This window comes from Rhineura floridana, chromosome 3 (assembly GCF_030035675.1).
Source record: "Rhineura floridana isolate rRhiFlo1 chromosome 3, rRhiFlo1.hap2, whole genome shotgun sequence".
NCBI classification, from domain to species: Eukaryota; Metazoa; Chordata; class Lepidosauria; order Squamata; family Rhineuridae; genus Rhineura; species Rhineura floridana.
This window is the reverse complement of record NC_084482.1, coordinates 129,967,574-129,993,711: the sequence shown is the minus strand read 5'-3', so window position 1 is coordinate 129,993,711 and position 26,138 is coordinate 129,967,574. Positions and strand designations below refer to the sequence as shown.

At 42.9% G+C, this 26,138-nt stretch overlaps 1 protein-coding gene across 7 annotated transcripts in view; it reads right to left on the bottom strand.

Annotated features, from left to right (window-relative positions):
- Positions 1-26,138, bottom strand: part of DOCK3 (dedicator of cytokinesis 3) — a 463,693-nt gene that overhangs the window by 134,074 nt on the left and 303,481 nt on the right. For all 7 annotated transcript variants that reach the window (XM_061617883.1, XM_061617886.1, XM_061617884.1 and 4 more), the window contains exons 34-36: positions 23,658-23,753; positions 11,541-11,601; positions 8,623-8,716 (exon numbers count right to left, since the gene is read on the bottom strand). In XM_061617883.1, coding sequence (XP_061473867.1) covers positions 8,623-8,716; positions 11,541-11,601; positions 23,658-23,753 — 251 coding nt within the window. The remainder of the gene's footprint in view (positions 1-8,622; positions 8,717-11,540; positions 11,602-23,657; positions 23,754-26,138) is intronic.

Below are 26,138 nucleotides of genomic sequence, written 5' to 3'. Positions count from 1 at the left end.
TCCTCTGCAAAGACAGCCATATCCAAGCAGGGTTGCCAACCCTCTGCCTGGAATGCCCTGCCCTTATCTTTTAACGTGACTACTCCAAACTTCTTTACAGATTTCACTCTTCAGAAAGAAGTCTGACAAATGAGTAAGAGTAAGAAGATTCTCTACCCTTTCTGTCTACCCTGTGAGTTACTATAACCCTACCTCCCTGTTCATCAGCTCCCACTGGTAGTACATGCCCTGGTCACCTCTCGTTTAGACTACTGCAATGCACTCTACGTGGGGTTACCCTTGAAAACGGTCCGGAAATCACAACTTATACAAAATGCTGCGGCTCGACTACTTACAAATTGTCGCCGCCGGGAACACATAACTCCAGTGTTATTCGATCTACACTGGCTTCCAGTTATTTTCCGGGCTGAATTCAAGGTGTTGGTACTAACCTTTAAATCCCTACACGGTTTCGGACCAGTTTACCTGATGGAGCGCCTCCAGCGTCACCAATTATGCCGCCCGGCAAGATCAGCCACTCAGGGCCTTCTCTCAGTCCCACCAACTAAAACAGCTAGGTTGGTGGGGACTAGAGAGAGGGCATTTTCAGTGGCGGCCCCCACTCTCTGGAACTCCCTCCCGTACAATCTTTGGCATGCCCCTTCCCTGAATGTATTCCGCAAAGCCTTGAAGACCTGGCTTTTCAGACAGGCCTTTGGGACTTCCGGGGAGGGTTAATTTTCAGGACTAACTGCCTATTACTCTGAATTGTTATCATTCCTATTTATAGTTTCCTTGTTATATTGTATTTTATGTGTATTTTATTGTGCTGCATTTACTGCAACTGATTTGTACGTCGCCTAGAGTGGCCATTGGCCAGATAGGCGACACATAAATTAAATTATTAAATTATTATTATAAACTCACTTTGACAGCCAACCCAATTCCAGTGAGTAATAATTGACAGAGAGAAAACACACATGGTTCGGTCTACTTTCACAGACAGCGCTTGGGAACAACAATTGCAGCCATACTTTCAAATATGTGAATTCTCTTTTATCACTACTGGGCAAAAAACAAACTGCCATGCAACCAACAAAGTGCATCATCAGTGGGTTTTAGGGGGTTGAGCTGAGCACATGCTACCACTGCTGTTGCTTCTATGGATGTAAGGGAGTGAGGTTAAAGGTAAATGAAATGCAAACAGAAAATGAAAAAGACAGTGATGCTTTCCTAAATGCAATACCATACCAACCACAACAAGATTCCTACGAGTAAGGCAGACAACTTAGCATCCCACAACCAGTCAGGATTCATAATCGAAAACCAAAACTAAAAAAATCCTGGCAGCCAGTCAGTTAATGCAGAATGCTGCGGCATAGTTGCTGACATGAGTGAGATCCTAAATGTAAATGTACTACCTTCAAGTCAATTCCAACTTATGGCAACCCTATGAATAGGGTTTTCATGAGGCTGAGAGGCAGTGACTGGCCCAAGGTCACCCAGTGAGCTTCATGGCTATGTGGGGATTCGAACCCTGGTCTCCCAGGTCGTAGTCCAAAACCTTAACCACTACACCACACTGGTTCTCTCTCGAGAGTGAGATCCTATCAGCACATAATACCTCTGCTCTGAAATCTCCATTGGTTGCTGATTTGCTAGCAGGCCAAGTTCAAGCTGTGCTTTCCATGTTATGGTGCTTGTTCTTCTCTTGTAAGAAATCAGTTCTGTAAAGTGGCAGCATTTTGGATACTCTGTTCATCGGGTTTTCGTGGTAAGAGGTATTCAGAGGTGGTTTACCATTGCCTTCCTCTGACTTTGGACACATACCATACTTTGGACACATAATGAGAAGACATGATTCATTAGAAAAGGCAATAATGCTGGGAAAAACAGAAGGGAGTAGAAAAAGAGGAAGACCAAACAAGAAATGGATTGATTCCATAAAGGAAGCCACAGACCTGAACTTACAAGAACTGAACAGGGTGGTTCATGACAGATGCTATTGGAGGTCACTGATTCACAGGGTCGCAGTAAGTTGAAATCGACTTGAAGGCACATAATAACAACAACAAAGTGGTAGCGCCTATGCTTTGGAACTCCTTGCCTACTGACATTAGGCAGACGCCTCTTTTCAGCACCTGCTAAAATCATTTTTGTTTAGGCAAGCCTATCCAGGCATGTAGAAGCTATTGTGTTTTTAAATCTGTTTTTAACTCATTGTTGGTTTTATTATTTTGAATGTTTTTAAATACATGTCTTTAACTGTTTTTCCAATGATTTTATTGTTTTAATTCTTCCTGTAAACCGCTTTGAGATTTTTTACAATTTAGCAGTATATAACTGTTGTAAATAAAATACATAATTAAATTTTGGAGTCACTGTGGCCCTTCAGTCTCTTCCCACTTTTAGGAACAAAGGAATCTGCCTTATACTGACTCAGGCCATTTGGTGTCACATAGCTCAGTACTGATGACATGGACTAGCATTGGCTCTCCAGGATTCCAGGCAATACAATAGGGCCCCACTCATATGGCAGGTTAAGTTCCAGACCCCGCAGGAAAGCAAAAACCACCAAAAAGTGGATCAGCTGTAGTGCGGGGGTCTGGAACCTAACTCGCTGATCTCAGCAGAGGAGGAGAAGATCAGATCTTCCCCTCCTCAGGCGTGATCAGCTCGAGTGGGAGTCTGATCGTGCCAGAAGAGAAGATCAGCTGTAGCATGCTACAGCTGATCTTCCCCTCTTCTGGCACGATCAGCTGGAGTGTGGGGAGCTCTAGCCCCCCTCCGGCTGATCGCCCCGCTGGCACTGTATTAGCAGAACATCGAGAAGCGGGGCGCCGAGAAGTGGGGCCCTACTGTAGTCTTTTCCAGAAATTGAATTCTGGACCTTTCCATGCAAAGTATATGCCCTACCAATGAGCTACAACCCTTTGCCTGTTTAAAAAAGTATCTGTTAAAATTGTTCTTTTCAGTTCACTCTTGAACACACATCATACCTAGGGCAGATCCACACCATTTAAATCACATTCAACACCCATATGAAGCACATGAATCCCACTACAGAATCATGGGAACTGCAGTTTGTTAAGAGTGGTGAGAACTGTGAGGGGGAAACGACACTTCCCAGGATTCTTTAGGGGAAGTCATGTGCTTTAAATGCAACTTGGATGTGCTTTAAATGTATTGTGTGGATCCAGTTAATAAAATTTGCCTGCATGTAAATTGTTTTAATTAATTTTTCAAAATGCAAATGCGCTATAAAGTGTAGTGGGTGACCATGGGCTATTCACCATTTCTCAGCCTATCTGCCCCTCAGGATGAAAACAATGGAGAACCATGAGAACCCCAAGGAAGAAGAGCATACTTAAAATGTAAAGGAAGTATTGTACAACCATAGTGTGAAATCGGATACGTATTGGGACACAGTATGAAGAAATATTTATATAAGCATGGCTATCAAATATGTTTATTATTTACACAACCTGTAAAGATATTTATAGGGCAATCCTATGTTTGTTTACTCAGAAGCAAGTTCCAATGTATTCAATGGGGCTTACTCAACCAGGGAAAACTGTACCCTGAAGTGATAAGGGACTTGTTCTTTTAACAAGTCTTTTAAGTTGAGATCTTATCTCAGTCTGTGTCTGTGTTGGAATTGCTTTTTAATATGTTTTTAAACATTTTCTTTAAAAAATGTTTTAAAAGCTTTTAAAAATATTTTTAAAGATGTTTTGTTTTAATATATTTTAAAGTCTGTTTTTATTATTTTTAAAGTGTTTTTAGTGCTTTTGTTTGCCGCCCTGGACTCCTCCTGGGAGGAAGGGTGGGATATAAATCAAATAATAAATAAATAAAATAAATAAACAAACTTCATTCATGCAACACACAATTCAGAATCATGCCACTTTAAGCTGTTTTGCAACTGTTTATACTTGTTTTATGGTTATTGGTTTTTAAAGGGATTTATTTCTTATTGTGAGCTGCCTTGGTTTGCAATCACCAACCCTACCTCACACGGTTGTTGGAAAGACTCCACACACACACACACACACACACACACACACACACACACACTTACTTGCAGGTGTAAAAATACACTCCATATAATAGTTTAGTGTCAAACCAGTTGGTCATTGCAGAACGTTTTTTTAAAAATCAGTATTGGTTTCCTACATAATAAAAACTATACCTAGGTAAACCCTGCCTAACTGCTTTAAAAATAGGATTGAAGGGGGAGAGAAAGATTTACAACACAAACACAATTCTTTGCTATGTTTACTCAAAAGTCCCATTAATTTACAGCACAATCTTAACCATGTCTGCACAAAAGTAAGTCCTAATGAATTCAATGGGGTTTACTCCAGGTACATGGATTAAACACTTTCATATTGCGAAGGTTTTCAAAGCACTGCCCTCTTCAACAGCCCAGGGTCTGACTCTTGCATACAAGAGGAAAAAAAACTTTAAGCCATATTCTTACTTATTCAAACAAACTGAAAATCTCAAAACCACCATTTTCTGACATTGCAATGAAGTCTAGACACTGCCTGGGTCAACAAATCACAACCCTGGCTTCACTTACTGGCTGCAATCCTGAAAGGGCAGGGTTAGAGCTAGGAGCTGCTATAACAGATCTGTTCGATTTAACAGTCACGGGTTGTTGTTGTTTTTTGATGTTTTGGTGTATATCTCAGGAACTAGACCACCTAGAAACTTATTTTTTTCTTAAACTGAAGCTGAGAGTCCGGAGATTAAGGTGAGTTACCTGGAGGGGACCCCCAAAAACCAGAGAATCTGGCCGAAAACCAGACACCTGGTAACCCTATAAAACCCTCATATGCGACCTACTCCTTTTACTTACTCCCTCTGTGCTAAGATAAAGGCTTCTTGTAATAGTGCAAGTTTATTCAATACATTCAAGTATCTACCACTAGCTCTGTATCTATAACAGCTCTCTATTATCAAGTCTCTTAGAAAACCAGTATTACCCAGCAGATATCATGATGAACCAAACCAGAGAAGAGAGAGGGATCCAGCTCTGCTCCTTACATGATCTTTCTCCTGTCTCCTCCCTTCCACTTTAGTCCTTCCCACTCAGGAAGAAACAGGAACAACTTTTAAGGAACCACAGAAAGCATAACAATGGAAATCAAGAAATTAGAAAGTAAAAAACAATTGTATAGAACTAATTCAGATAAAATTGATGAAAAGTTACAAGAACTCAAACATGGAATGGGTAGACTTAATTTTAAATTCAGATGCATTCTAGGGGAAAAATGAATAAGGAGTCATGTTTAGTTGCCTCGCTACACAGTTGGAAAAGTGTATTGGGCGGGATAACCCAGCTGCTGTTGGAAATGAAACTGCAATAAGAATATGTGTAAGAGCAGCCTAGAGACTGACTTTGTCCCATAATCTCTTTGTTATTTTTAGTCACTTTGTGAGTTAAAAAGTTTTTTACAATTTTTTCAGAAGGATCATAGAATCACAGAGTTGGAAGGACCTATAAGGTCATTGATATCATGTTCATCTCTTGCAGCAAAAACAGCAAAGGCATTTGCAGCATGTTAAAGGCTAACAAATTTATTATGGCATAAGCTTTCATGGTCTCAACCCCATTTTGTCAGATTTCACTTCATGCATTATCCCATAATATTATTATCCCATAATAAATCCATTTGTCTTCAAGGTCTCACAAGACACTTGGGAGGTGTCTGGTCCAAAAATAAACAGTGGAAGCACAGATCTCATGGTTTTCAATACTATCTATCAAGAACAGAAGAACTTAGTCCCACCAATCAGATACAAAAATAAAACAGTCCAAGAAATAGCACAACAAATCCAGCAATTCTGTCAGGACCTTTACGCATCAGAGAATCCAACTACAATTTTTCACTACAATCAAGCTTACAAAAATATGATTGCCAAAAGAAATCTTGCTTTACTGATGACTCTAGAATGAGATTGGGAAACCTTTTTTTCAGTCCAAGGACTGCATTCCCTCATAGACAAGGCCATTGTGACCAGAGAAGGAGTGGGAGGAGCAATTGGTATAACTCTTACATTTGTACAATAGGCTACATTCCAGCCACACACAAGTCAAAGGTTTATACATGCACTCACACCTCTTCATCCTCCATCCAGGCAAACAAGAGGCATTCTCTCAGTTCAAGAACACACCAGCCAGCCACTCAATGAGGTTCAGAGCTGAGCCAGTGAGAGGTGTGACCTGGGGAGGGGGCAGGGCCTGGGAGAATCCAAAGAGCCAAACAGAGGGGCCTAGAGGGCTGCATTTGGCCTGGCCTGAGATATTGCATCTCTGCTCTAGAAGCACCTTTTACAGAACAAGTAGTAATAATTACTAACCTTAAAAATAATCAAATCATCAGGATCTGATTAATGTACTGTAAATTCTATTAAAAAAATTAAAAAGCAGATAACTAAACCACTACCAAAGAATCACTGAGAATTAAAACCATGCTGAGAACCTGGTAAGAAGCATAGGTGGTGGTAATACCCACACCTAGGAAAGACTTATTACTACCAAATTCTTTTCATTACTTCTTAATTAGATCTTTAAAATTTGGACAACAATAACTACTGTCCATCTTAGCCACTTGATATATTTTCATGTCAATCAAAATCAAAAAAGTTTTATTAAAATCAGCAAGATGCAAACTAATATTGGTTGACTATACAGAGCATGGGTGGGGAACCTCCAGCTCACAGGTTTACTTAGACCTGCCAGGCCTCCTAATATGGCCTGCAAAGTAGTTTTCTCTGGGTCACACCCATCTAATATGGGTGGTCATAGCACATCAGGCACAGGATGGGTAAAGCCATGGCTGCAAAGGAACAATCGAGAGCCTCCTGATTGTTCCTTTTTGCAAGAGTTGTTTAAATTTAGCACCAAATGTAAGCCACACTATTTTCAGCCGGGTTGGATCCATGTGATGTCCTTTTTCTAGATGCAAAAAAAGTTTTTGATTTGGCAGGGTGGGGTTTCCTATACAGAATTCTGGAGACCCTTCAGCAAGAGTTGATGTTAGAACTCTTTTTTCTTTGTTATAAAGAACTACATGTCACAAATGTCTGCTCTCCCTTTTGTTATTCATTCTCTTCTTGAGGGCTGTGAGCAGTATCTAGAAATGTAAAATTTCCAGAAATTTTGAAGCCATGGAAAAACCCAGTTTTTTCCAGAAAAAAATGGAAATTTTCAGAAAAATTGAAAAATGCAATATTAGCACTTTTTACAATTGAAAGTCACTTTGTTACTTCAGGAACATAAAATGTAATTATGTACAAGTTGGTTTGGCATACAATTATCACATTTGGTATATTAAAAGTACATTCTATTCAAACAATTATTACAAATTGAATTTACTTTTTTAAATTTTTATTTTTTTTAGTAAAAAATGGATCTACAAGATCCTGAACTGTATGTTACACTTGAACTGTAAGGAGCCTCTTTCATTTTGCCAGTTTATGGGGAGCAGGCAAAAATCAATTAAAAAAAAACCCAGAAAAAACCATCAACAGGTCTGGTTTAAGGCTTGGTCCATCACCACTCACACCTGTAATATCCAATGAATAATACCATTTCAGTTAAGAGGAGATTTTTCAGTACAGTGGCAAAAAGCATCTGCATGTAAATAGCTTATCTATGATGAATTAATTACCCTTACAAAAGAGTATTATGCTCCAATTTTCCAGTATTTCTAACTTAGGCATATTGTAGCCCAATTGGTAGCAAAATATGATCTTCTCTGAGAAAAGATAATATTACATGATTGGATAACAAAGCGTAATACTTTAAGAATGGGTAACAAATCAGTAAGATATACAGTATGATTATAAACAACCTAACCAAATTCAAATTTCATTCAAGAAATGGAAAAAGATTTAAGGGATCTAAATCTATCAGTTCAAGAGCAGCAATGGACATGATTGCTTAAGATCTCTTCGATGTTAATAAAAACAAAAATTTAAAAGCTTATTTTTCAAAATTAGTGATCAATGGTATCTTACTTTCTATTAGCTGAGCTTTGAATTGATATAATTTGTCTTATTTATCTATTGCTTTTAAATCTTATTCTTGTCATTGTATCTATAATTTATTTATTGTGATTAATGTGAAATTTTCATTATTCTCAGTTATATGAAACATTAATAATAATAATAAATTAGCAGGAGCCCTCCAAATGGTGCTCATTGTTTAATTCTGTGCCACATGTTTTAATGCAGATACTCTGTGATTTAAATGAACAAAAACGATAATCAGTTCAAAGGTGCTTACAAAAATTCAGAACTGTCACATTTTCCAAAGGCATCAAAACACCCTTTGAAAACAAGATAGATATGCTATACACATTTGATTTTAATTCCCTTCCTCACTCATACAGAATCAGCTGTAGTTGTCAGAAAAGTTATTACTGATCACTATGATTTGTTTGGGTAACAATATCACGTTACTGTATGCTTATGCCATTTGACCAAAGTTTGATTTATATATTAGCAATTTAAAATATTACTTAACTTCTTTTCTTGATGCAATTAATCAAATATTCCATGTAGGATTTAAAATGCATATTTGAAGATAACAGGGAGGAATATCTGAATAAAGCTTCCTTTCTTACTTACCTGTGTAGTTTTCAGCCTGCAAGTGCATATCACACAACTTGTGGATGTAGCGGATATACATTTCCTCTTTATTAATTTCAGATTTATAAAAGTTCTGAAAAGTAAATGAAAAAATGGAATTCAGAAAATAATCTCTGACACTTGCCTGGTTTAGTATATTTTTAGGGATCTAAGAAATTATTCGTCTGGTTCAGGCATAATGCTTCTTGGTGAGCTTTGGGCTCCCACCCATTTAACCCTCTCTCATGCATGAATGGAGGAGACCGAAAGCTTCCCACTTTCAGTTTTGAATAATCACAGTTTCCTGTTGAGTTTAAACTTGACAATTTGATAATCTAACTACAAATCAGGATCTGAAATCAAGGCTTGATCCTGGTTTGCCTGAATTAACCACTTTCCCTAGTTCAGGTGTGATAAAAAAATTGCTGTTAATTCAATACTGAAGGTGGACATTTTCAGTGTCCTTCTTCTGCATTTGAAGGACAATGAAAACATCCACTTTCTTACTTGTGCAATGTGCCCAAGGCTCACTGTGACACAACTGACCATGGTTGAACATTATGTGTGAACTGGACCTTTATTTATAGAAATGCACTTAAAATGTGAGAAGGATTCCATTCTACTTTTACTGAAACAGATGTTAATCTAAAAAATTGCAGATCGCAAGGGATTAAATGCTACTCAGTTCAGACCCATAACCAAGTCTGAACCCACATTGGAATGGGTCAAGATAATCTGTTTCATCCACCAGTACTTGCAACTGCTGTGCCACAACTCTCTCAATCACCTTCCCTAAAAAGTAAGTATTTGTGACCAGGCAGTAGTTGTCACAAACCAATGGGTCCAGGGTGGGCTTTTTCAGGAGCAGTCGGATCACTGGCTTTTTCAGGGTGGCTGGGACCACTCCCACCTGCACAGACACATTGACCACACCCCATATCCACTCAGTCATATCCCCTTGGCAAGCTTTAATAAGACGAGGACAAGGGTCAATCGGACATGTTGCTGGCTGCTTTCTCGCAAGCATCTTGTCCACATCATCAGGCCACATCAACTGAAACTGATCCTAAGAAGTTGCAGCAGATGTTGCATTGGACATCTCACTAGGGGACTACAGTGAATGTGGATGGGGCATCAAGATTGCTACAGAGGTGAGCAACTTTACCCTTAAAGTGCCTAAGTTTGCTGATGATACTAACTTGTTAAAATAAAAAGGGGTTGTGAAGATCTCCAAAACGACCTCTCCAAACTGAGTGAATGGATGGTAAAATGGCAACTGCATTTCAATATAAACAAATATAAAATGATGCACACTGGGGCAAAAAAGTTCTTAATTTCACATATACACTCATGGGGTCTGAACTGGTGGTGACTGACCAGGAACAAGATCTTAGGGTCACAGTGAATAGCTCAATGAAGATGTAGATCAAGTGAAAAAGCTGTGAAAAGCTAGATTCAATGCTAGGGATCATTAGGAAAGGGATTGAAAATAAAACCGCCGATATCATCATGCCATTAAACAAATCTATGGTGTGATCACACTTCGAATACTGTGTATAGTTCTGGTTGCCTCCCCTCAGAAAGGATATTGTAGTGCTGGAAAAGGTTCAAATAAGAGCAATTAAAATTATTATGTGGATGGAGCAACTATGCGGAAAGGTTGCAACATTGGGGGCTTCTTAGTTTAGAGAAAAGGCAAGTAACAGGAGATATGGTAGAGGTGTATAAAATTATGGTGTGGACAAAATTGATAGAGTTACGTTTTTCTCCCTTATAACACTAGAACTTGGGGACATCCAATGAAGCTGAACATCGGAAGATTCAGGACAGAAGGAAAATGGAATCAACACCAACAATGGAAGAATGGCTATTGAAATTAATGGACTTAGTAGAAATGGATAAATTGACATGTTTACTTAGAGAAAAATCGACAGATACATTTCTTAAGGAATGGAAGCCTCTCTTAAACTTTTTGTTGAAAGATCAAAATAAAATGATGATACTGGGATTTGACGATTAATTAAGACAGCCTATGGAGAAAAGGGACTCTGTATGTATACATTAAGGGACAGGTTTGATGTATATTATATACTTATAGCTGATCTGCGACAAATCGGAAGTCAACTATTTTATTTTCATTCTTTGTTGATGTATTGTTATGTTTTTTTGACTTTGTTTTGTTTGTTTTTGGAAAAATTTGAATAAAAATTATTAAAAAAAAAAAGGAAGATTCAGGACAGACAAAAGAAAGTACTTCTTCACACAGCGCACAGTTAAACCATGGAATTTGTTCCCACAAGAAGCAGTGATGATCACCAACTTGTATGGCTTCAAAAGATGATAAGATACATTGATGGAGAATAAGGTTCTCAATGGCTGCTAACCCTGATGGCCATCCTCTACCTCCACTGTTGGAGGCAGTGTGACTCTGAATGCCAGTTGCTAGGAATCACAAGAGGGAGTGATGTTGTGTCCACATCCTTCTTTTGGGCTTGCCACAGGCAACTGGTTGGTCAGTGTGAGAATGGGATGTTGGACTAGATTGACTGTTGGCTTGAACCAGCAAGCTCTTCTTATTTGACAAATGAGAACTGAACTTGTGACCACTTATATTGTGGCACCAAAACATTTGATTTCAAATGTGACATTTACTTTTCCTCCTCTAGAAGGAGCTAGATGCAGAGTGCACACTGACTGATTTATGTCAGTAGTTTCACATAAGAGTAGCTTCAAAAGGCACCTAAACATTTAACTGAAAACAATTTCAACTATTTGTTTTTGGAAACAAAGGCAGTAAATAGCTACTAAGCAATTCTCTGCTGAATAATTCAGCAGTTTTCTGTAGAACTATTTAAAAACTTGTATAAAGGCTTTTGATACAATGGCCGACCAAAACCAAAATAAAACAACATTCTCACCATCAAGTTAACAGTGCATCCAATTTTCTTGTTCTCTGTTTCATCTCCTTTCATACAGTCCCTGGAAAAAAAGGGACACAAAACAGATTTCAAAATTTATGTTTGGGAAAAAACAGATAAGGTTTAAGGTAAGAGGGAACTGCAGGATGTACAGCCTAAAAATAAAATATTATAATTTATCATTATTTGCTTATTACATTTATATCCTGTCTTTCTTTCATACAGAAACTCAAGTCAATTAACATAGTGTTCACAGGAGGTCCTTATCCAGTCAGTAACCAAACTCATGCTTCTTAGCTTCAGCAAGATTGCTGTATCATGTGCCTCCAAGACCATGTCATTTTCACAAAATGTTCTGAAGTGGCAGGTCATTGCTGCAGGAGAAATGGAAGATTTGCTTGCATTCTCTAGTACTTTTTTTTCTTTTTAAAGGATTATAAGAGTGCTTGTGTAATATAGTAGAGAAGAAGTTATTGTGGAAAGTACTCAAGAGTTACAACATTTTAAATATTTAAAAAGAGGAATATAATCAGGGCTGGTTCCATAGGGCAGCCAGGTTGGGCACTGGCCTGAGGGCCCCGCAGCTACAGGAGCCGCTGGGGGCCCCCTGAGAGGCCCTCTGCTCCCCTTCCACGATCCATGGCACGAGCCGCCGCTGCGGATAGCAAGACAAGAGCAATGCGCGCGCTGCGTGCCATCAACCAAGATGGCAGCAGAGGCTTCAGTCCCTTATGGAAACCTTGGCCGCTATCTCGATTGATGGCAACCCTGTGCGCGCAATGCTTGCAGCCGCAAAGAACAGCAGAGAAAAGTAGGTGAAGCGGCGGGATGTTGGCGGGCGGCAGCGGGTGGCTCGGAAACTCTTGTCTTGCTATCCGCGGTGGCGGCTCATGCCACGGATCTCGGAAGGGGAGCGGAGGGGTCCGGGGCAGGCTGATGCCCAAGGCCCCAGCATTCCTGGAGCCAGCCCTGAATATAATGTATGATAACACATAAATGTGTTCAATTGCTAATACGAAAATATAGTAAGAGTGTTGTTGTATTTAAAAAAGAAGCCAATATTGCATAAGCTTTTTGGAGGAAGTTGTGTCTCTTGTTATCCATGATGCCGCAGCAATGTGCCAAGAGGCGAATGCAGTGGGAGATTCAACAGCCACAATTGAAGCAGAGCCTTTACTTGCGCATGCACTCCCAACATTGACAGTTGGTACACGCAAGCAAGGTGCCTGCCCAGCCTTACTTAAGCTGAGTGAGGGGGGGAGTAGTTGCTGAGTCAACGTCTTAGTGCAGCAAAGTTGTGCCTAGTTAGACCTAGAGAGATGCTGAGTTCTGAGTAAGCCATAGGCAGGTTTATGAAGCACACTGAATTGAAACTGTCTCTTACTACAATAAAAGAAAAAAACACAGCAGTGTCTCAGTCTGAGTTTTTCGAGTGCAGGCAGGACAGTTTGACTCAGCCACGACTGCCTCCACCCGATGATTCCATGACTGACATGGACGTGAGTGGCGGGACAGGGGAAGACTATTAGAGAGCCTTCGAGACCATGCTAACCGAGCTCCAGAAACTCTGAGCTGAGACCCAAACCCTCCGAATGGAGAATCAGACCTGGCACCTGCAAGTGACTCAGCTTGGGAATCAAGTGTCAGTCCTGAAGTAGAGGGCTGCTCCAGCCCTGCCAGTGCCTGCATCTTCTGTTAAGATGCCCATGAGGCTGCCCCTCTGTTACAGTGGGGAAAAAGAGCAGTTCACCACATTCATAGCTCAGTGTGAGCTTTACATCCACGTTCGGCACTCAGATTTTCCCAATGACTCCTTGAAAATGGCCTTCATCATCAGCCTCCTGGAAGAGGAGGCTGCCCAGTGGGCAACACCTCTGTTGCTTCAGAACAACCTCACCTAGCCCAGTATGATAACTTTGTTGAGGCCATGGCAGAAATCTTTTGAGACCCCCAGTGGAAGGCCACCATGGCCCGCCAATGGCCAATGCCCGCCCCCTGTGGTGGGGCAATAACCCTGTCAGGACTTATACCAACACTTTTCATATCCTGGCACAAGAGATGGACTGGAATGAGTCTGCTTTGATGTACCTATACCATAACAGCCTCAGCAGCCAGATCCTTGATGAATTGGCACAAACCCTGCCACTGGAAACCTTATCATAGAATCATAGAATAGTAGAGTTGGAAGGGGCCTACAAGGCCATCAAGTCCAACCCCCTGCTCAATGCAGGAATCCAAATCAAAGCATTCCTGACAGATGGCTGTCCAGCTGCCTCTTGAATGCCTCCAGTGTCAGAGAGCCCACTACCTCTCTAAGTAATTGGCTCCATTGTCGTATGGCTCTAGTGGTTAGGAAGTTTTTCCTGATGTCATCGAATTCTGGCTTCCTGCAACTTGAGCCCACTATTCTGTGTCCAACACTTTGGGACAATCGACATAAGATCCCGGCCCTCCTCTTCTCGATCATCCCAGAGTGCAGGACACGGAATAATGGGCTCAAGTTGCAGGACGCCAGAATTCGACCGGACATCAGGAAAAACATCCTAATTGTTAGAGCCATACGACAATGGAACCAATTACCTAGAGAGGTAGTGGGCTCTCCGACACTGGAGGCCTTCAAGAGGCAGCTGGACAGCCATCTGTCGGGAATGCTTTGATTTGGATTCCTGCATTGAGCCGGGGTTGGACTTGATGGCCTTATAGGCCACTTCCAACTCTACTATTCTATGATTCTAAGAGATCTTGACCCTCCTGTGTGTGACAACCTTTCATGTACTTGAAGGGTGCTATCATATCTCCCCTCAGTCTTCTCTTCTCCAGGCTAAACATGCCCAGTTTTTTCAGTCTCTCCTCATAGGAGCTTGTTTCCAATCCCCTGATCATCCTTGTTGCCCTCCTCTGAACCTGTTCCAGTTTGTCTGCATCCTTCTTGAAGCGCAGAGACCAGAACTGGATGCAGTATTATCAGTATTATTATCAGAGCTCATCCAGCTGTGCCTGCAGATAGACAGCAGACTTGAAAGTCGTCACCTAGAACGCAAGGCTGAGGTGGCCCGAGCCTTGCCTACGAACCCTTCCCTCGCATGCGCTTCTCACCCAGAGTGGAAACTTCCACTTAGGTGGGGTGGAGCCCAAGTAGATGAGAGTGGGGTGCAGCCGTGCCTGACTGAGGAGGAGAAACAGAAGCATCAGAGAGAGGGGTTGTGTCTACTGTGGGAAGGACATCTTACAAAGTCTTGCTCCTCCAAGTCGGAGAAATCCCAGCTCTTGTAGAGGTCCATGAGCTGGGATCGACTGTAAGCCAGAGACCTCAAGTTGCTCCTCTCCTGCCAAAGTCTGCCTTATACCTGCCAATCTGTCTAGGCTTGCCCACGGTCAAAGCATCCAAGTGTTTGCCATGATCAATTTGGGGGAGTCCAGTAACTTTATGGACTTGGACTTTGCTAAACAACATGGCATCCCAATCACCATGCTCAACACTCCCCTATCTGTGGAAACCATAGATGGGCGGCATCTGACATCAGGGGCAGCCACAACTGCTGGGTTGTGAGTGGGGCTACCTGGGCATGTAGTGTGACTGTCCTACTTGGCCACCCTGCCCCAATTCCTGGTGGTCATGGGGATGACCTGGTTGGTGCAAAATGATCTTGTAATCTCTTGGAGGGAAGCAACTGTGGACTATTGCAAATGGCACTGCCAGTCTATTGAGGCAACAGCATCAGAGGAACTGGCCGCCCTATCTTCATTGAAGGAGGTTTCCCTGCCTGCAAAGTACCAAGATTATCAGGATGTCTTTGACAAGAAGACCAGTTGCCACCCCATGCTACGACTGTGCCATAGACTTGCTCCTGGAGGCCCAAGTTCCCTCTGGGTGCATATATTCATTATCAGAGCCAGAGTTGGCTGTGCTAAGAGACTTCCTGGATGTCAGCCTGCAGCAAGGGTTCATTCAACTCTCAAAGTCTCCTACCAGGTGAGAGCAGAAATTATAACTTATCAGGCCTAAAGCCTTTGGCCTTTTTGTCTTTTCCCTTGACCAAAGGACCTGTCATTTATGAGCTTTGCCTAAAATTGAAAGCAGCTTGAAAATGCATAAAGCCAAAGAAATAAGGAAGTTTGTGGTTAAGAGAGATATTTCATATAAAGGGTCGGTTTAAACTGAAGAAGTAAACATGTCATTAGGAGGGGGTTTTAGAGTGAAGAGACTGAAAATCTGAACTGCCCGATATGGAGATAAGAGGATACCAACCTGACACATGGAGGGGCAGGGCAAAATTGTACAAGATGACCACCTAGAAAGTGTAAGATAATGCTAAATATGGGTTTTTCCTCTGCTTTGTGGTTATGACATATGTATGACATGTAATCCCTTTATAATGCTTTGCTTGGCATATCTTAGGGGGAGAAGGTTCTTGGTAGCCTCTCTCCCAATGGGTTCATTGGTCTATGTTATCTCTCTCAATAAACTCTGTCCTTTGCAGCACAATCATTTGTCTGGAATTTCCTTCCACACAGGACTCCTTTGTACTTTGTCAAAAACAAAGTTGGAAAGTTTTTTTTTTGCATCTGTCTTCACAGTGGAAGATATAGGGCAGATCCCTGAACCTGAACTAACATTTGCAGGAAGGGATTCTGAGGAACTGAGACAAATAGTGGTAACGAGAGAGGAAGTTCTAGGCTTAATGGACAATATAAAAACTGACAAATCACCGGGCCCGGATGGCATCCACCCGAGAGTTCTCAAAGAACTCAAAGGTGAAATTGCTGATCTGCTAACTAAAATATGTAACTTGTCCCTCAGGTCCTCCTCTGTGCCTGAGGACTGGAAAGTGGCAAATGTAACACCAATCTTCAAAAAGGGATCCAGGGGGGATCCCAGAAATTACAGGCCAGTTAGCTTAACTTCTGTCCCTGGAAAACTGGTAGAAAGTATTATTAAAGCTAGATTAACTAAGCACATAGAAGAACAAGCCTTGCTGAAGCAGAGCCAGCATGGCTTCTGCAAGGGAAAGTCCTGTCTCAGTAACCTATTCGAATTCTTTGAGAGTGTCAACAAGCATATAGATGGAGGTGATCCAGTGGACATAGTGTACTTAGACTTTCAAAAAGCTTTAGACAAGGTACCTCACCAAAGACTTCTGAGGAAGCTTAGCAGTCATGGAATAAGAGGAGAGGTCCTCTTGTGGATAAGAAATTGGTTAAGAAGCAGAAAGCAGAGAGTAGGAATAAACGGACAGTTCTCCCAATGGAGGGCTGTAGAAAGTGGAGTCCCTCAAGGATCGGAATTGGGACCTGTAATTTTCAACTTGTTCATTAATGACCTAGAATTAGGAGTGAGCAGTCAAGTGGCCAAGTTTGCTGACGATACTAAATTGTTCAGGGTTGTTAAAACAAAAAGGGATTGCGAAGAGCTCCAAACAGACCTCTCCAAACTGAGTGAATGGGCGGAAAAATGGCAAATGCAATTCAATATAAACAAGTGTAAAACTATGCATATTGGAGCAAAAAAACTGAATTTCACATATACGCTCATGGGGTCTGAACTGGCAGTGACCGACCAGGAGAGAGACCTCGGGGTTGTAGTGGACAGCACGATGAAAATGTTGACCCAGTGTGCGGCAGCTGTGAAAAAGGCAAATTCCATGCTAGCGATAATTAGGAAAGGTAGTGAAAATAAAACAGCCGATATCATAATGCCATTGTATAAATCTATGGTGCGGCCGCATTTGGAATACTGTGTACAGTTCTGGTCGCCTCATCTCAAAAAGGATATTCTAGAGTTGGAAAAGGTTCAGAAGAGGGCAACCAGAATGATCAAGGGGATGGAGCGACTCCCTTACGAGGAAAGGTTGCAGCATTTGGGGCTTTTTAGTTTAGAGAAAAGGCGGGTCAGAGGAGACATGATAGAAGTGTATAAAATTATGCATGGCATTGAGAAAGTGGATAGAGAAAAGTTCTTCTCCCTCTCTCATAATACTAGAACTCGTGGACATTCAAAGAAGCTGAATGTTGGAAGATTCAGGACAGACAAAAGGAAGGACTTCTTTACTCGGCGCACAGTTAAACTATGGAATTTGCTCCCACAAGAAGCAGTAATGGCCACCATCTTGGATGGCTTTAAAAGAAGATTAGACAAATTCATGGAGGACAGGGCTATCAATGGCTACTAGCTGTGATGGCTGTGCTCTGCCACCCTAGTCAGAGGCAGCATGCTTCTGAAAACCAGTTGCCAGAAGCCTCAGGAGGGGAGAGTGTTCTTGCACTCGGGTCCTGCTTGCGGGCTTCCCCCAGGCACCTGGTTGGCCACTGTGAGAACAGGATGCTGGACTAGATGGGCCACTGGCCTGATCCAGCAGGCTCTTCTTATGTTCTTATGAAATTTTGCCCCTTCCATGTGTACCGGGAACTGAATAAAATCATCATCCCCAACAGCTACCCACTTTCCCCTAGCAACGAGATTTTGGAACGACTGAGAACAGCCAAGATCTACACTTAAATGGACATGTGCGGAGCCTACAACCTTGTCAGGATCAAGGAAGGGGATGAGTGGAAAACTGCCTTCAAGACTTGGTATGGCCACTTTCGAGTACCTGGTCATGCCTTTTGTACTATCAAACACCGCAGCTGTCATGCAAAATTTTATAAATGACATCTTCCGGTACTATTTAGACTGCTTTATGATAGTCTACGACTCCCCAGAACAGCATGAGGCTCATGTGAGGGATGCAGAGATTGAGAAAGCATCACCTGTATGCCAAGTTGGAGGATTCGATCTAACTACCCTGGACTTTCTAGGATATCGTATTACCCCCACAGAGGTAGAGATGGACCTGGAAAAGGTGTATTGTGTGCTCTCCTGGCACCTCCCGAAAACCAAAAAGGACCTATAGTGATTCCTGGGGTTTGCTAACTACTATAGGTGCCTCATTGCTGCCTTCTCCAACATGACTGCCCCACTAACAGACTGCCTAAAAGGGACTGGCCCCTTTCGTTGGACTGAATGTGCCCAATAGGCTTTCAAGCAACTAAAGTTGTTCTCCTCGGAACCAATATTACAACATGATGACTCCCACTGATCAGTTTGTGGTGGAAACAGATGCTTCGGACATGGCCATCGGAGTGGTGTTGTTATAACCTGCCAAAAAAGTGGGTGGACTACTTCCCTGTGTTCTCCTGAAAGCTGACTAGTTTGGAGCAGAACTATACTGTCTGGGAGGAGTTATTAGCCATCCTCACACATTCAAGACCTGGTGACACCTCTTGGAAGGAGCCCAGTATGAAGTGGAGGTCTGCACTGACCATTGGAACCTCGAGAGCCTGCAAACAGCCATAAGCTGAACCAATGGCAAGTGCGGTGGGACCAGTTCTTCACGAGGTTTCATTTCCACATCAACTACGTTCCCCAGGCTCAAAACCACAGGGCCGATGCACTGTCCCATAAGCCTGAGTACTATGAAACCCGGCTTGAGCCCCTACTATGCCATATCATACCCAAAGACAAATTGGTAGTGGCGACCTGTCCCAATCCATGGACTGAGGAGATGTGCACAGCTCAGAAACAACACCCTTTCACTCAGAAGCAGACGCGTGAGCTCAAGTAGCACCGTTAGGACCACACTCTGAGCTTCTCCCAGAGGGGGGTTGCTCTACCATTATGAGGCCCTGTATGTGCCCCCGGGGAGATCCGAGCCAAAGTCCTACGGTAATGCCACAACACCATGATTGCAGGGCATTTGAGGGTTTTCAAAATGCTGCAGGCTGTCACACGTGATTTCTGGTGACCAAGAATAAAGCATGATGTCAAGAGATATATTCAATCCTGCCCCACGTGCATAAGAGCCATGCATGCCCCTGGATGACTGGCCGGAGTACTGGAGCCATTCCATGCCTGAGGGACCCTGGCGGATGATAACCCTGGACTTTATCACGGACCTACCTGCCTCTTGGAAAAAACTACTGTTCTGGTGGTCATGGATGACTTCAGCAAGATGGCCCATTTAATTCCATGTGCCAGTGTACCGTTAGCCCGAGAGACTGCGCAGTTGTTTATTCAACACATTTTCTGATTGCACGGGCTCCCAACCAGCCTGGTCTCAGATCAGGGTCCCCAGCTTACAGCCCAATTCTGGCTCACCCTGTTGTAGCTGCTGATTGAACTACGACTGTCTTCATCACACCACCCCCAGACGGATGGGCAAACAGAGAAAATGAACGCCACCATGGAGCAGTATCTCTGCAGTTATGTCAGTTATCATCAGGATAATTGGATGTCTTTATTGTCCCTAGCTGAGTTTGCCTACAATAATTCTGTGCATGCCTCTACCCAGCAGATTTTTTTGCCAATTTTGGCTACCACCCTCTCACTTTCCCCACTCCCAACTCCACTGTGGCAGTACCTGCGGCGGCAGAGTTTGTGCAATAATTGCAGGTGATTCAGCAGCTGTTACAAGAGCAATTAGCAAGGGCTAAATGGAAATGAACTGCCTTCAAGTCAATTCCGACTTATGGTGACCCTATGGATAGGGTTTTCATAGTAAGCAGTATTCAGAGGGGGTTTACCATTGCCTTCCTCTGAGGCTGAGAGGCGGTGACTGGCCCAAGGTCACCCAGTGAACTTCATGGCTGTGTGGGGATTCGAACCCTGGTCTCCCAGGTCATAGTCCAACACTCTAGAGACACAGATTACTCTCGTAGTGTTCTGTCTACGCTTGCCCACCTCCATGAAGATTTATCCAATGTTCTACCGTTTGTTGCTAACCCTAGAAGAGCCACCGAATCCCTACTGACGCTTCACCAATGTCAGTAATGGTCGTCGGACAAGATGAATATGAGGTGGAGCAGATCCTCAACTCCCATCGGCACCAAGAAAAGTTGCAGTATATGATCCACTGGAGGGGTTTTGGACCAGAGGAAAGATCCTGGGAGACATCTATGTTCCAGAGTTGGTGAGAGAGTTCTATGAAGGATGCCCTAGCAAACCCAAGCCTCTGGGGTGGGGGGAGGCTCAGCATGGAGGTGGTGATAATGTTATGAGCCCTTCTGGGAGGAGGTGGACAGATAAGAACAAAACAGAGGAGGAGAAGGACATAGAGTGGGATGTTTGAGCCAGAGAAGGGCCGAGTGGGGAATGGGACCCCGAAAGGATCCTAGCTCTGGACTTGGACAGTTCAACCCCAGCAGCTCTAGATACACCAGTGGAGAGTCAACCTGACCAGCTGGTTGTTTCCCAACCTAAAGCTTCCCCTCTCCCTGTGTCTGCGTCGCCAGCAGACAGCCCCACTCCCTTGGAGGGGGAAGACGGAATTGTGATACAGGCTCTGCCTTCGCCTCGTGCCAGGAGCAGAATGTGGTGTGAGATTCAATAGACACAGCTGAGGCAGAGCTTTGGCTTATGTGTGTGCTCCCAACATTGACACTCAAGCAGGGTGCCCGCCCAGCCTTACTTAAGCCGGGTGAGGGGGGGAGTAGTTTCTGAGTCAAAGTCTGAGGTCTTTGAGTTCAAGTAGGACACCAACAGGTTCATATAGATATTAAATAGTATTTGGGATAAAACAGTGCCCTTCGGCACACCATAGGTTAACTGCCAGGGGGCTGAAAAGCACTTTTCCCAATGCTACTGTCTGGATTCTGCCCTGTAGGTAGGACTGGAACCATTGTAGCACAGTGCCCCCAGTTCCCATCCCATGCAGCCAGTCCAGGAAGATATCATGGCTGATGTTACTGAAAGCCACATAGATATTGAGAAGCTGGAGCAAGGTCACACTCGTCTAGTCCTGCTCTCAGTAAAGATCATCCATGAGGGTGACCAAAACTGGCTTGGTCCTATGGCCACACTTGATAATCACAATTGATAATCTGTGTTATCCAAGAATGTCTGTCTCCCCCACGTTCCCAGTAAAGGGGATTATTTGTGACTAGTTGCTGGGCTCCTGCTGGGAAGAAGGGTGGGATATAAATAAATAAATAAATAAATATTTGGTAGTTAGTCTGAACCAATAGGCCTAGGGCCAGTTTCTTTAGGAGTTGCCATACCACTGCCTTTTTCAAGGTGACAGGGAACGCCCCCTCACGTAATGAAGAATTATCCACACTCTGTACTCAGCCTTTATTAATATTTAATAAGCCAAGACAGACAGTGGTTAAGAGGCACATTGTTGGGTGAACAACTGCAAGCAACTTGTCCACTTAATCAGGCTGTGTAAACTGATCTCATAGCATATCACAGTCTGTGGCATTGAGTGGAACTTTAACAAGTTCCCCAAAATTGAAAGACTTTATCCTCAAAATGTGCAGTCAGTTGGTCACTGCAGGTCCTCAAATGCTCCAGGTCCGTCCCCCACAATGGGAGTCAGCAATCTGTGGACCATTCCAAATAGCTCTACCAGCTACTAGAGGATGCAATGCAGGCTTCTTCACTACCCGTATTATTATATGGCAGGCACGATTATGTGTATTATTATTACCAACCAGTGTTTGGCTGGATGCTTGTGTCACTTGTGCTGTAATCTTTATCCCACCTGCTCATAGCCTGTAGCTCCCCAGAATACCAAGGAGCTACTCAGGTTCTGTAGTGCCAGATGGGATGCTCAGGAGCAATCATGTCAACCTCCCATCTCGTGTCATGATTCTATAGCAAGAACAGGGCTTCAACAGGATCATCAGCTTTCTTTGCTGGAAAATCCCGAAGCATTCAGGAAACTGTCAGTCCCATAGGTTTTCAGGTGCAGGCCATCTGAACAGGTCCACCATCTTTGCAAGGGGGAACTGCCACCACCAGTCCAAACTTTACCAGAAAACAGTCCAACCATGGCAAGTGAGTGAATTGCACCCTCCCTCCCTTTGTTTCATGCATTCTATCACTTAGGGAAAAGACTACACCCAAGTATGCCCAACCCAATGTGTTGGACAGATGACTATTTGAAACAGCCCTGTGGTTGTCATGGAGGCCATGAAGTCCCAAGCCAGTCCAATAGCAGCCTCATGGATATTAAAGCCACCCAGGACTATTGTCTGAGGTCCACCAATACCACGCTAAAAACCATCCTAGCTAACTCAGGCATGGAGACCACTGGGTAGCAAGGTAGTTGATATACTAACAATATCCCCAATCTGTCTCTCTGGTCCACCACCAGATGCAAACCCTCTCAGCCCATCCCAAAATCTAGAGGTTTTCTGGTACAGGAGGTATTTCTGTACAATGGCAACATCCCCTCTCAACCCTCCAGTCAGGCCTGATGTAGTAGGAAGTACCTGGATGGGCACACCTGAGTTAGATCGGGCCCATACAGCTCATCCATCCAAGTTTCAGTAATTCAAGGCAGGTCAGCCCTTGAATCCATGATCAAAGTCTTGATATAGACTGACCAGGCATTAAGTAGCAACACCACTGGACAAGAGGGCTCAGGTAGATACGCCACTGGGAACCTGGGGGAATGGAGGGGCTGAGAAAGGGGGCAGAAATCAAACATCTAGGCTTCTGTCCCAAATTGTAGTCAGCTCCTCCAGTAAAACTATACCTTCCCGTACCTGAAACCACTGAAACTGAGGAAGTATCATTGTACTTCCCTGCCACATGACTACCCATACTGACCTTAACATCATCATCCAATAACACTGCATACAGCACAAAGCTTAGGGCAACAAACAGTAAAATAGGAATAAATAATAAATGCATCCCAGACTCCCGGGCAGAAGACAGTGATTCCACAACTACTCTCTGTTATCTGCCTCCCACTCAGGGGGACCCCATCAAACCAGACTTCCCTCACCCAGGATCTCACCCTTACAGCCTGCTTCTCCCACAGTACCTGGCTTACGCACATTATTTTCTGAAGAGACGACCCAAAGGGGAGTTTCCCCATTGGTGACTTCCCCTTCAGGGATGACCCTACCTCATGCAGCAGACTCTGTTATCAGCAAAGCCATGCTCTGGACAATGCTCACACTCCACCTGTACTCACTCAGCCAACAATTAAAATTAAAAGTGTCCCACTATAATGAGTAAAATGAAAAGCCACTTTTGCCTGCAGGCAGAAATCACAGACAAACTGGCAGACTATCACACTGATGCAGTCAAACAAACATCAGATGACCATGAAAGCTGAATAATACTGTTACCTGTAGTCCAGGAGGCGCTCCATCAGACGAGTAACTGATGTAACAAAAGAAACACCAGTCTCCCGCCACGTCTCTTGCTCAATCTTTTCCAGCAGGCTGTATGGAATTAAACAGTGTATAAGATTTCCTTGGAAATATTATAAAGCTTCAACAGCCCTAGGAGCAATTTTAATACCACTACACTTCCACATCAGACATGAACAATAATCTTACCTGGGGTAAGGCCCAAAGAGCTGGGTTCTGATCCATGTTGCATGAAGCAAAGAGAAGGAGATTACTGAACTAAGATAAGTTATCACTATATCATATCAAGGAAATACTATGCCAGAACTAGTATTTGCCTCCATTCTGCTGTGAGTTGGGTTTTTTTTTAAAAAAACACACTTTGGATGGAATCCAAAGCGAACATATAGATATTTCCTTTTCTTAAGTAATGTATTAGTTCTAATCTTAAATTTTAAAATTCTGTTGCATAATTTTCTACTAATGTAACACATTTGAAAAGGTACACTTGAGTTTCAGCCATAACAAGAAGTACAAGCCACAAAGAAGATTTTCTTCTGTTTGTGATTCTTCCTGAAATTACAAGTCATATTCCTTCTCTCCCAGAAAGAAAGCATATACTCTTTCTTTTACTGATTTGCAATTCCTCAATGGCCAAGTTTGCATGTAATGCTAAGCCAAATCACAGCTTAGCATGAATGAGCAAACGTGCTGGTTCCCAGAGTAAAGACTGTGGCTGCTGTGCTCCTCTCCCAGTCCTGTTGCTGCTGCACTACCCATGGATTAGTATTACATACTGCTTTGGTTCTCTCTGTGCCCTTATAATACATCTGAACTCAGGCTCATGGTTGACTCCCCAAGGCAAACCCTGAACAGTAATCCAAGAACAAACCTTGGCTACAACTTGTGGGTTGTCTGAAGTGAGACAAACCACAAGCCAAGGTTTGGACATAATGCTAAACCAAGCTGTGTCTTACCTCTGTGTAATGTGGCAGCAGTAGGACTGAGAGAAGGAAGCAGAGGCTGTGATCTTCACTCCAGAAACCTGCACATTTGCACTAAGTCAGATTTTGGTTTAGTGTTACATGCCAACTGGATCGTGTCCAACAATTCAAAAATGTGCATATACATTGCTCTGGTCTTGTGTTTTGTTTTTTCATAGAATGGTAAATAGACTTGAACATCTTTCCTTTTCACAGTACAATCTAATATGTTAGTGTCACTATTTCCCCTATTTTGGTTACTAACAAAAGAATTACAACTATCTATGTGAAAACAGGTTCTTCTGAATGTGAAGGCAGCTTGAATTATAGGAATTAATCTTAATAAATTAAATAATTATTAAAGATGATAGCCATTAAATATCTTCACAATATTCAATTCAATTTATTCTACCAATGGTCAGCATAAAAGTACAAGACATGTAAAGACACATCCTATACATATACATAAGATATATCTTCACAATAGGACTTTAGCTTATTTTGCATCATAATTGTTCCGATTCTGTATTATCTTAGTTATTCAAATTGGCTCACTATTACCATTTATTGTTTTATAATATGAAATGTTTTTTAGAGATGGAGGTGGCAGAGGAAAACTCTAATCAGTTGCCAAAGCACGCATAATTCTTTTTAGTACTGAAGGGACTCCCCATAATAAACTGTAAAGCTGTATGCATATTATAAATTTCCTTTATGTGCTCTGATGGATTTAGGAAAATTAAGTGAGTAGCAGATCCAAGCAATTTGCTGAAGAGTAGGACAGGCTGCGTCCATTCTGAGGTGCTGTGGGCTGGGCAGCCCTTCCCTGTTTAAGCTTCCATGATTCTCAACATCCAGCCAGGTGACACTAGCTGCTGCTGTGCCTAATTTTTGCTCACCACCTGATAGCCATATGTCCTGCCCATGCCCCTAATTCCTGCTGATTCAATCAACTGTGTTACAGGCCTAGCTGCCTGATAGTGGAGTGTGTAGAATGTTTCCACCCCCACTGTTTCTTGCCCCTCAAGGGCTTCATCAGACCTTTTCTTGCCAAAAGATTCCTTGCCAAAAGATGCCAAAGGACACCTTTAACTGCCAGGATTCTGACAGTCTATTCTATTGAAATCTCACATTTGGATTACTCTAATGCTGGGTAAGCTAGCAGGGAAGGTCAGTGCCCTGTATCCAGCCTCCCATCAGTGGCACTGCTGTGCTTGCCAGGAGGGAGGGGGCAAGGTGACAGGGAGCTTGGTGCAGTGTGGTCACAGCAGGAGAGCCAATCTGGTGTTCCTGCTACTGGACCTACACCTACCTTTCCACAGCCTTGCCCCTCCTTCTTTCCCTCTCAGTAACTGTAGCAACACTGCTGACAGAAGGCCAGGTAAGCACACAAGGTTTAACTGCGGTGGAATATTCTCTCCCTGGAACTGCAGGTGGCAGAGCCTGATGGGTTTCCGCCACCAAGCTAAAATATCATTTCCCCAGACGTTTGGGG